This window comes from Vespa mandarinia, chromosome 2 (assembly GCF_050613455.1).
Source record: "Vespa mandarinia isolate Hongniang chromosome 2, ASM5061345v1, whole genome shotgun sequence".
Lineage (NCBI taxonomy): Eukaryota > Metazoa > Arthropoda > Insecta > Hymenoptera > Vespidae > Vespa > Vespa mandarinia.
The window spans coordinates 18,940,001-18,952,440 of record NC_140811.1 but is presented as its reverse complement, the minus strand read 5'-3'; the positions used below and the strand labels follow the sequence as shown (position 1 = coordinate 18,952,440).

The 12,440-nt window shown below is 28.0% G+C and overlaps 2 protein-coding genes across 3 annotated transcripts in view; one reads left to right on the top strand and one right to left on the bottom strand.

Moving 5' to 3' along the window:
* Positions 1–566: 566 nt before the first annotated feature.
* The window catches only part of LOC118439549 (A-type potassium channel modulatory protein KCNIP1), a 19,955-nt gene continuing 8,081 nt past the window's right edge, over positions 567–12,440 (bottom strand). The window contains exons 2-7 of one of the 2 annotated variants that reach the window (XM_085655473.1): positions 8,434–8,503; positions 8,290–8,360; positions 7,806–8,078; positions 7,007–7,335; positions 6,419–6,593; positions 567–4,867 (exon numbers count right to left, since the gene is read on the bottom strand). In XM_085655473.1, the coding sequence (XP_085511599.1) occupies positions 7,288–7,335; positions 7,806–8,078; positions 8,290–8,360; positions 8,434–8,503 (462 nt within the window). In that variant the 3' untranslated portion in view covers positions 567–4,867; positions 6,419–6,593; positions 7,007–7,287. Of the gene's footprint in view, positions 4,868–5,949; positions 6,594–7,006; positions 7,336–7,805; positions 8,079–8,289; positions 8,361–8,433; positions 8,504–12,440 lie in introns of those variants that run through there. The other variant, XM_085655472.1, reaches the window with a different exon arrangement.
* LOC118439542 (dynein regulatory complex subunit 5) overlaps positions 3,212–12,440 on the top strand; it is a 9,546-nt gene continuing 317 nt past the window's right edge. Inside the window, exons 1-8 of the mRNA XM_085655471.1 lie at positions 3,212–3,340; positions 9,147–9,230; positions 9,538–9,810; positions 10,088–10,279; positions 10,864–11,028; positions 11,143–11,281; positions 11,463–11,697; positions 11,990–12,148. Of these exons, the coding sequence (XP_085511597.1) occupies positions 9,184–9,230; positions 9,538–9,810; positions 10,088–10,279; positions 10,864–11,028; positions 11,143–11,281; positions 11,463–11,697; positions 11,990–12,148 (1,210 nt within the window). The 5' untranslated portion in view covers positions 3,212–3,340; positions 9,147–9,183. The remainder of the gene's footprint in view (positions 3,341–9,146; positions 9,231–9,537; positions 9,811–10,087; positions 10,280–10,863; positions 11,029–11,142; positions 11,282–11,462; positions 11,698–11,989; positions 12,149–12,440) is intronic.

Genomic DNA, 12,440 nt, shown 5'->3' with positions numbered 1-12,440 from the left:
CTAATTAAGTTAATTTTTTTTTCTTCCTTCTTTTTCTCTCTCTCTCTCTCTCTCTTTCTCTCTCTTTTTTCCCCTATTCATGCCTAAGATCGTCGCAACAACAACATTCCTAAGTTCATCGTTCACTTTCTTTGATATTAAATTTTTTTTTCCTAATCATCGTTAGTTACATAGATCACCATCATGATCATCATCACCATCATCATCATCATCATCATTATCATCATTATCTATCGTTTATACTTTTTAACACATAAAAACGAAATATCCAAAGAAGGAATAACCATTTTATAAAGCTATTTATGTAATTGAAGGATGTTTTGTATATTCTTAAAGCAGAGAGACATGGTATTCATTTATGTATGTATGTATGTATGTATGTATGTATGTATGAATGTATGAATGTATGAATGTATGTATGTAGTTTAGATCATTTCAAACGACTATATTAATTATTTGTATAATCGCCTTGTTTTTACGTATATACGTATTTATTTATTCATTTATTGATTTATTGTTTTTAATCATCGATCGTGTCGATATCTGACGATTCCCCATGCCTGTCCTTTTTATCTTTTTTTTTTATTCATCTTTTATCTTTTTTTTTTCTTTCTTTCTTCTTCTTTTTTTTTTCTTCTTTTTTCTTTTCTTTCATTACCAATAAAAGAACACAATCGATGGAACTTTCTTACGGTTTTATTTTTATTATTATCATTATTATTATTATTATTATTATTATTTCTTTTTTTGCTTTTCTGTCTTTTATTTATTTTTTTTTTTTATTGTTCTCTTAGTGTTAGTGTTTCCGAGAATATGAGATTTGCAAATTATAAGAAAAACTTTATAAAAAATATATCTGTGCAGTGACCGTAGAAGGCACCGCATCAACAACAAGAACCATATTTTTAACCATAGATCATTCGCACCACATGCCGTATTTTATATTATTTTATTTGTTGTTGTTGTTGTTGTTGTTGTTGTTGTTGTTGTTATCGTTATTTTCTCTCTTTTTTTTTTAATATCATTATTATTATTTTTATTTTTATCATTATCATTATTTATTTATTTATTTATTTGTATTAAATTCTTTTCATTACCTTCCATATTACAAGTAAAATTAGAAAATAAATATTTGGAATAATGAGATTTATCACATTTAATAATTGAATTCTTGTCTTTTCTCATTTAGTCCATTGACTCTGAATCGATATCCTTACCGTGTGTGATCATAATCGTGTTCGTTTTTTTCTAATCGTAAGAAGCATGTCGATCAGTTTTCTTTCTTTTCTTCTTATTTATTTATTTATTTTTTTTTCTTTTTTTCTCTTTCAATTTGTTTCCAAGTATTATCAAAAGGATCCATATTTTGTTACATTGCATTTGTCATTTTTTTTCCCTTTTTTTTTTTATAATTTATTGTTATATGAATAAATAAAATATTGTAAGAAAAAAATTAACCATATACATACATATATATATATATATATATATATATATATATATATATGTATTAACGAGTATGTAATATATTATAATGAGTTGTTATTGTTTTATATACATCGAAGGGATTAATCGAATCGAAATTATTGCATTTTAATTAGTTCCTTCAAAATGACATAGCATATAACAATATTTAATAATTTTTATTAATAACATTTTGCAGTGTAATCCATTTTCGTTTTAATATTTTATATCATTCGTTTGTTTCTCATTAATTTGAAATTATTCGTCGGCATAATAGATGATATCTCCTTATCTCTGATTATGCATCATATGTATCATGATAATATGCATCAAAAGAGCATATCATATTATAGCTGATGATTATGAAAGTGTGCTACGAGTTACATATTTTTCTATTTGAAATATTTTTTTACACACACATACGTGTGCGCGCGCGCGCGCCCACTTACACTCACATACATACTGACATTTCGAAATTGGAATTATTGAAAAGTTATTTTTCTATTTGTAATCTGACAAACGGAGAAAAAGTAAGCGTAAGTGAAAGAAGAAGATAATTTTTCCGTGCGATTAAAAGAAAAAAAAAAAGTTTGAAAAATATAAATATAAGCATATAAATTTTTTTTTTAAATATCTCAAGCGACTTAATTCACTTTCATAATCATATAAATACGTATATGCATTAAACGCACATCGATTAATTATTATTCATTAATTGATTCTCGCAAATGAAAATAACAATAATCTTTTTGCAAATATTTTGATCTTGAGTCATACTTCGAGTCTTCGTTTATCTTCGCATATTATACTTTTGATAATACATTATTTTGTTATTATTATTGTTGTTTTCGTTCTCCCGTTTTTTCTTTTCTTTTCCTTCTTCTTCTTCTTTTTGGTATTTCAGCATCATATTAATTCTTTATTTGTTGTTCGTTATAGTTCGTTTGCATGTTCTTTCTTTCTTCTTGTATTTTTTTTTTTATTTTATTTTTTTTTTTTTTTTTTTTTTTTTTTTTAATTTAAAAATTTGTTCTTAACAGAGATGAAATTATTAAAGTTATTATACATTTCTTTGAGAGACATACACACATACGTTTTGGCGAGATTATTATTTTTTTTTCCTGTTTCTTCTTTTCTTTTTTTTTTCCTTTTTTTTTTTCTTTTTTTTCTTTTTTTAGTGTTAATGCTTTGAATATACATATGCATGTATGTATCCGCGTGAATGTAAGCTCGATACGCGCGCATAAATCTGCTACTTTCGATGCAGGCTGTATTATTTCTTTTTTTTCTCGTTGTCATAGAAACGCACGTATTATGTATGGTATATATATGTAGTTTAGCAATCGTACGTTTTCTTGATCCCCGTTAAGACACTAAAGGCAAAAAACGCTTATAAGAGATCGATCGAAGTAAAAGAAGGAGGCTTTTTTGCGTTTGATTTTATAACGTGCTTTCCTTTTATCCTTTCTTTTCTACTAATTTTTTATTAATTAATTATTATTATTATTATTATTTTTTTATTTTATTTATTTATTTTTCTTATCATTTTTTTCTCCTTTCTTTTTGTGTCTGTGTGTGTGTGTGTGTATGTTAATTTTTTTTTCCCTTGTAAGTACGGTGCCCCTATTTCGCCGAGAAAAAAAAAGAAAACAAAACAAGAAAAAAAAAAAAAGAAGAAAGGAAAAAAGAAAATTACGAGTACATAAGTAACACATATGTGCATGTATAAAAATCTAAAAGATTTATGGGTGAAAGGCATCGTTGTGATATGACAGCTGTCCTGTCGTATATAATAAGTTTACTTTTTTTTTGTTTTTTTTTTGTTTTTTTTTTCGATTAGACCCGCACAGAAACAAATAAGTCCCAACGAAATCAAGTAAGTAAGCCATTATGTTTCAATCGTTCTCGTTCTTTCAATCAGCTTTTTTTTTTCTTCTTTCTTTCTTTCTTTTTTCTTTTTTTTTTTTTTTGTACAACATATATAAATAAATGAAATATAATATACATGTATGTATGTATGTATATATAAATTTTTCTCGGACATATTTAATTAGAATTTGATCGGCTCCTTTTGTTAACACACATTTCTTTTACACGATTAATAATTCTCTCTTCTTTCAACATTAGCAATATTTTATTTGACAGTCTTTGCGAATGATTTTTAAATAGACACGTTAGAATTAGATACATTTTGTGAAATAATAATTCCGTCACAAACTTTTTTTTTCTTTATTTCGAGCATATGAAATAACAATAATAAAAGATTAAAATAAAACCCCCCACCCAAAAAAAAATATATATATACATATTTATATATAGTCGTTAAAAAAAAAAAAAAAAAAAAAAAAACTTAATAAAAAAGAAATTTATTTTAAACGGATTCAAATATTATTTCACAAATGTATTCTATAAAAGAATGATCGGTGGCAGTAATAGCGATAGAAATTTTTAGATCAGAATCCGTGATATATGTGTGCGTGTATGTTTATGTATGTATGTATGTATGTGCGTGCGTGCGTGCGTATATGTATTAGTATTCAATCGGTGATGAGACGTTAAAAATAGTGCAACTTTTTATACACTAATTTAACATTCATTCATTCATTCGAATTTGTTTGATATTTAAAAAATTTTCTTCTCTTTTATTTTTTCTTATTCTTTTCTTCTTTCTTTCTTTCTTTTTCTTTTTTTTTTTTTCTTTTCTTTTTCATTTTCTTTACGGTCACATATTCGAGAGTAAATCCTTTGTAAATGATTAGAATGATACAATGTTTCCTTCGTTTAATTCGCGAATACATTATATCTACCGGCATCATCACCCATGCACACAATATTACAAATCGTATGCCTAAACGTGTTCGTGAGACTTACAGAAAAATCTCTAATATACACATATGACTTGATGATTATGATTATTATGATTATTATTAAACGATTACTATTTTTTTTTCTTTTTCTTTCTTTCTTCTTTTTTTTTCTTTTTTTTTTTTTTTATTCCTTTAAATCCTATGATAAACTTTAACACGTTATTGTTTCTTTCCGTTTATGTATTACATGCTAATTACAATAGCTTGGTGTTTAGTCAACATCGATTTTTTGATAATCAATGCTCTTCTATCAATTTGACGATTTTATTGTTTGTTTGTCTCTCTCTCTCAATCTCTCTCTCTCTCTCTCTCAATCTCTCTCTCTCTCTCTCTCTCTCTCTCTCTCTCTCTCTCTCTCTCTCTCTCTCTCTGCGATTTTATTTTATTTCTTTCTTTTTCGTTTCTTCTTCTATCTTTTTTTATTTTTTTTATTTTTTTCTTTAATCTATCATTATTAGCAAGCTTGAAAATATTAATTTTCAATTTTATTAAATAATAGATACATTTATTTTTCTTCGTTCGTTATCGAGCCTATCCTGAAAATAAAATAAAAGTAACATTCATAGGAATTTATATCAGGCTTTTTTTCCTATCATTCCTTCTTTCTTTCCTCTTTCTTTTCTCTAATTTTTTTTTTCTTCTTTTCTTTTCTTTTCTTTTCTTCTTTTTTTTGTTTTCTTCTTATTTGATTTAGTTTAGATAAAGATATGTGCAGTCGTTAATACAATCACATAGATAATCTATCCCGATATAAATTTTATAATCTTGAAATTTAATTCTATCTACGATTCTTAAAAAAAAAAAAAAGAAAAAATTAAAAAAATTAAAAAAGAAAGAAAGAAAATTTTTTTTTGAACTTAAGAGGAAAAACATTTAGCTAAACTTATGTGTTTCTCTTTGACATTATAACGTACGTTTAATTAATTAATTAATTAATTAATTAATTAATTAATTCATTCATTCATTCATTCATTCATTCATTGAACTATTTAGTTTACTATTTTTGCAAGGAACTGAAAGACTGCCAGTATTTTTTTGTCATACCAAGAAAAAAAAAAAAAATAAATAAAATAAAATAAAATAAAAAAATAAAAAAAAAAAAAAGAAAAGAAATATTTCTATTGCTTTAACGTTACGTTCGAAAAGCATTTATTAATTTTTTCTCTCATGAGTCTCTCTCATTTTTATTATTTAACGATCTTAAAAAGAAATACCATGATTTCTATCAATTATTATTATTATTATTATTCTTCCTATTATCATTATTATAATATTATATATTTCCGTTTCCTTAAAATCGATATCTGGAAGATTTTCGATATAATTCTAATGATCTAATTTTCATTGGGTGTAATATAATTAACACCATTCGAAGATTGTTACCTTCCAATGTTATATTCCCTTTAAAGGAATATCATTTGCAATATTTTCGTGATACCAAAACGTTTTTGACGTTTACATATGTATATTATGAATCTTCAAATTTTTGTCTCCCTTTTTTATTTTTCATTTTTATTTATATATTCATAATGTAATACTTAAGAGACTTTTATTATGGGAGATTCATGAGATTGGAACATGGATTCCTTGACGGCGATTTGGCACAAATCGACGGTACTTGAGCGACCACGTAAGGTACCTTCTTTCTTTTTTTTTTTATTTATTTATTCCATTCATTCATTCATTCATTTACTTATTTATTATTATTATTATTATTACGTCTCTCTCATAGGAATTTTTTTTATAAATTATTCAACAACGTCTCTCTCTCTCTCTCTCTCTCTCTCTCTCTCTTTCTCTCTCTCTCTCTCTTTCTCTTCGTTACGCTGATATCTATCAGGTGTTTCGAATGAAACGCTTTTAATACTTACAGAACGATTCGTACGAATCTATCTATTTATCTATCTCATACGTTTTTCTATAATATATCCTATAATATTATTTTCTTCTTTTTTAAGAAGAGAGCAATGAATTTGAATTCGATCAAATTTCGAATGTTTATCATGCTTATCTTCTTTCTTGCTTCGTTCGTGTTATATACTCCCTTCATATCGGGAGTTAACAATTTTCGAAGCTTAGTCTCTTACCTCCTTTTTTGTTTCTTTTATTTTCTTTTTCTTTTTCTTTTTCTTCTTCTTTTTTTTTATTCCTTCGATCTTCATCTTCTTCCTCTTCTCGCTCTCTCTTTAATAAACATTACGGTCGAACATACATTATATTTCTTCATTGCACCGGAGGCAGTTGCAGTTTGCGTTAAATCGTCTGAAAAGTTGAATTTTAATTAACAATTTATTAAAAATGCATTTATTAATTATTAAATATTTTTCTTTTGCACTTCTGTACATTCGATTTCGTCAAACATTAAAAAAAAAAATAAATAAATAAAAAGGATGCTACAGGAAAGTACTAATGAGCGTTGTTGACGGTTCAAAAGAAAAGAAAAGGAGAGAAAAAAAAAACAGAGAAAGAATGAAAGGAAAACAAAAAACATCTTTAAATTTCTTCAAACTTCTAAATTGTCATAACAACTTCATAATCCTCTTTCTGTTTTTAAAAGAAAATAAAAACTAATTGTTAATCTCTCGAAAAATTTGGGATGAAGGAAAAAATAAAATGGGAAAAAAAACAAAAAAATTCATATTCCTCGACTTCGTAAAAAGCTCATACGTTTCTACCTTCAACAAAAAAGAGGAGCTTCCGGTTGATTCCACCAATGAGCTGCCAAGAGTAAATAAAGCTCTTGATCCTGTACAGTATATCCTGGTGGTGGTTGCGAGGGTAAAGGCGGAGGTATCGGTGGTAACAAGGAATAGGACGGTGGTGGTGGCGACGGCGACAAAGATTGTGAAAATGTTGTTGAAAGTGGCGTAGGCGGCGTTGGTGGCGTCGGTGCCGTTTGTGCTATCGCATTTATTCCAGAGACCTCATCCTCCGACTTTTCCTCTTCTGCCGGAGATCAAAGCGCACTGTCGAATATAGCTAATGATCTTGTGATCACATCGTCCTATAAACATAATATCCCAATACAAAATAATATCGATTCAATTCCAAATTTTTCATTACAATTAATAATCTTATACTTAATGACATACTCATGACGAATTTTAATTATATCAAAGTTTATCAAAATTTTACAAAATAATCTTAATCGATTTTAAATAGGCGAATCAACACGTTCTTTTTTATCTTTCCTAAAAATATTCAACATATCGTGTGTAATTAATTCAACGATATTAACGAATTCTTAATTGACGATTCGGAGATTGAAAAAAATAGGGGATGATAAGTGGGGTGGGTTGCAAATTTTTTACAATAAAAAAAAAAAAAAAAAAAAAAAAAAAAAAAAAAAAAAAAATTTCTTCGATTTTACACAATAGCCAATCTCCTTCTTTTCTATCTACAAACTCTAAAAGCTGTCTCGGAACAATATAAACATTTTAATAATTCTAACAATATCCCAACATTATCTCGTACCTTGAGACAACTCTCAATAAATTCTTCGATAGTGATAACACCGTCTTGATTAAGATCCAACTTTTTAAAGACTCTGTCCAATTGTTCCCTGGCTTTTCTTTCTTCCTCGGCATGATGTCTTCTACCCATGAGCTCGTGAACGGCCGTAACCATTTCACCTAATTCACCTCTCGTGATGCAACCATCGCCGTTTATGTCGTACAATTTGAAGGTCCATCTTAATTTCTCATAAATACTACCTCGCAAAAGGGTCGATAGGGTTACCAAAAGATCCTGCAGATAGAATAATTCAGAGTTAATTAATCTCAACACACATATATGAATACAAATGTTTGGTGAAACTGAGAACAAAGGAAGATTAAAGTAAAAAAAAAAATAAAAAAAAAAATTCTTATTAAAATAAATAAATAAATAAATAAATATAAAATGGTGACTCTCTCTCTCTCTCTTTCTCTCTTTTTCTCTCTAATTCTCAGTTAATTACCCTAAAGCTGATGGCCCCGTTACAGTTAACGTCGAAAGCCTTGAATACGTAGTGAGCGTAGAGGCTGGAGTCTGCAATTCGCATGAGGGGTCGCCATTAACTAATTTACGCAAAAATCGTATCTCATATATAATTGGAACTCACTGCCATGTGGGAAGAATTTTGCGTATATGTCCTTGAAGGAGTCCTCGTGAACCACACCTTCCGGGCATTCCTGAAAGTAAACACGAAAAAAAGAGTATAAAAAAAGAACAACTTATTATACTTCCTCTTCCTCTCTCTCTCTCTCTCTCTCTCTCTCTCTCTCTCTCTCTCTCTCTCTCTCTCTCTGTCTCAATCTCTCTCTCTCTCTCTTTGTACTTAATTTATCCGTCTAGGCCTCTTTTAAAACCCCCTACTACCCTCATTTACATTCTCTATCTCTCTCTTACGTTCTTTCTCATTCTCCAAGAATATCGCTCAAGAGTTAAGCGACCCGTACACCTTTCTCGTTAGGCTAATTGGTGACGAAGCCTCACTCAAACGAGTTTTCCTCCTTCGTGATTCCGATTGGCAGCGACACGACTCTCGTTAATATACTTACATATGTATATATACACCTTAAGTACTCCGTCTGCCTACATACTTCATATTTTCTCTCATTTCTTTCTCTTTTTTCCTCTCCCTCTCTTTTCCTTTCCCTTTTCTTTTTTTCCTTTTTTTTTTTTTTTTTTTTTTCTATCTTTTATTTTCATTTTCTACACCGTCAAGACTTTTTGAAAATGTTAGGAGAGGAAAAAGAAAAAAAGAAAAAAAAAGAAAAAAGAAAGGAGAAAATAAATCTCGTTAATTACGGTAATATAAATAATTCTTTGCAGATAAGAGAATCATACTTATCTGAAAGGGACATTCGAAATGAGAATTCCGCATACAATTACCGAGAATATCTTCAAAGCTTACAAGTAATTGATCCAATGTTCTTCTTTACGCATGTCGACTAAATCCATTTTTTTTTGTTCTTTAATAGAAAACAAAAAAAAAAAAAAAAAAAAAAAAAAAGAAAAAAAAAAGAAAAAAAGAAATAGAAAATAAAAAAAAAAGAAATTAAAAAAAAATCAATTCACAACTTCGTACATATTTATTCGAAAAAAAGAGAAAGAGAATTTCGATCATTTTAATGAAATTCATAGCCGTATAATCTATTTATTATTTGATAGAAATTTTTTTTGTTTTCATTTCTTATTTTTTTTTTTTTTCTATTTTATGCAGATGCTCGGCAGAGACTTCTTCATTGTCATACGAACAACGGAGAACACTTATTTCGGAAAATTTCAACTGGGATGATAACATAGTACCGGAATTAAAGATACTTGCTCTTCGTGTTATAGTATCGTCATGGGAAAATAATCCCGTACTGAAAGAATTGCCAAATTGTATGGATCAAGATGTTATTATAGAAACCTTGCCCACTGATCTTCCCTTTGAGTTGACTATTACTAAGATAGATGACGAACATTATTGGGAACGTGCTGCCAAAAATAGGTTGATCATTTTCTCTATTTTTTTCTTCTTTTTTTTTTTCTTTTTTTTTTATATATTATTTTATTTTATTCTCCTATTCATATAATTTATTAAATAAATATTTAAATAATGTGTGTGTTTATGTGTATTAAATAAATTTATATTATTTTTATATTTATATTACAGAGTTTATATATTATTTACTATATCATATATAATATAATAATATATAAATATTAATATAGTATAATATATTTGTAACATTTATATTTATATATATATATATGATCTCTAATAGATGGTCCTTTAATAATCCAAATGATTACGATAAATCATGGCGACGATTATACTGCGAACGTCATTTGGCCGAATATTTGGAAAATCTTGAGCCAAGTTACTTTGAATCGCAAAGAGATGATTGTATGAAAATTGTTGAACTTTCGAGCGAACACGTGCGTGTATTAAAGTTGCGTGCTCTAAAACCTACCAAGTGAGTGCAACGAAGGTGCCAACGAATAATATATCTTTTCGACTGAACGCCTTCTCACAATATTCCTAAAGATTATTATTAGATACACGTTCTCGGCCTCTTGGCTAAAATCGTCTCTGTGTTTGCACTTGAAGCTAAGTTGAAATTATGCTCCAAGTATTTCAGGCCATTACTCTATTACGTGGTGTTAAAGAAGAGAAAAAAAAAAAAGAGAAGAAGAAAAAAGAAAAAATTTAATAATCATCATAATTAAGCTGAATCCAAAATAATTATGATTTAATCTATTAATTAATAAGTAACAAAAAAAAATAAATATATATATATATATATTATTTAATAATAACATAATTAAAACGAACAAAAGATTCTGAAAATTATTATTCTTACTATAAATATAAAATGATATCTTGCGTTTTCTATAATTTTTCTTTCTTCCTTTTTGTTTTGTTTTTTATATACTATAATTTTTTTTTCATTATATATATATATATATATATATATATATATAGTTGTAGCGTAGATAAACTAATAAAAAAATTAGTATTGTTTTCTAGGCAATCAATCTTTGTGAATTTAATTTTTAGAAAACCAGTGAGAGACGATGACGATCATGATAATCTGTACAATGACGATGTGGTTGAGCATATTCCAATGTCGATAATCTTACCGCAATTACCGTACCTCACTGAAATGTCCTTGAACATGGGCATGATCTATATGGACGATGGTTTCGAATGGAGAGATTTCGAGTAAGTAATTATCAATTAAGCGATAATAAATATTTGTTGTTATAATTTTTGTTTCTTTTCTTTTCTTTTCTTTTTCTTCTTCTTCAATAGATTAATCTTATCAAATGTGAAAAGATTTTCAGTGAAAGACTGTTCGGATCTTGGCGAAGGATTGAAAACTTGTTACAATCTGAAGAAATTTAGTTTTACAAGAAGCAAGTTGGATCGAGCCAGAGTTGCTGTTCTTCTACAGAAACTCGTAGGAAATAAAAATGTTAGCGAAGCATTAGATAAACGATCTATGTGATAAGTATATAAAAAAAAAAAAAAACAAAAAAAGGAGAGGGGGCTAAAAAAGAAAAAAAAAAAAAAGGAAAAATAAAAAGAAATTGTAATATACAAATTGACTTGAATTTAACTTATCGATTTGTTTTCTGCTTTGGGAATGGGAATAGCTTGAGGAATTGGATTTTTCACATTGCAAGCTATTCGATTTGGGTGCACAAGCGGTCGCTGAATTTGTATCGTTACACGGACGATTGAAAGTACTTCGCTTGGTCAACAATATGATCGGGGCCGAGGGTATAGCTGGTATAGTTTATGTTTTGTTAGAAAGGGAATCAATGTTGAGTCATCTCGATTTGAGATTGAATCCATTGGGTGATGCCGGTGGTATTCACATTTGTGCATGTAAGTATAAACAGATAATAATATTCCCTATTAAATATCAACAGAGAGAAAAAAAAAAAAAACAAAAAAAAAAAAAAAAAAAAAAAAAAAAAAAAGAGAGAATAAAAAGTAGGACAAAATTGAAAATCACTGATCTGAGAAAGAAAGAAAGAGAACGAAACAAGATAATTCGAGTTTTATTCATTTGAAAGATCTCGCGACGCATGTGAAATATTTGACAACGTGTACACACACGCACGGACGAACAGACAACTTATCCAACAATGAAAATTTATTGTTTATTCGTTAACAGTATTACTGAGAAACAAGCACGTTGAGATTCTAAATGTCAGCAGTTGTGAATTAAGCTCAGCCAACGGAGATGCGATAGCTGAGATATTCAAGGAGTCTACGGATATAAACGTCGAAACGTTCGAGATTGATCTGTCAAATAACAATTTCGGTCCAATAGGTAAGACTAAGAAGATTTCGAATTGAAATTTCTCGTTAAATTTTTGACGTCTTTATGATTACAACTTATATCCACATTAATCATGTCTTTTAAATATACATATATTTTTTTCTTCTTTTTTTCATCCACTAATATTCTCAAATTTATTAATCCGCACGTTTACATCTTTTATGATCTGTATTTCTTTTTTTGTTTTTCTTGTGTTTTTTTTTCTTTTTTTTTTTTTTTTTTTTTTTTTTTATCAACGATTCCCAAAATGTACTCCGCCGAACCCTGGGGTTCTATTTGACGT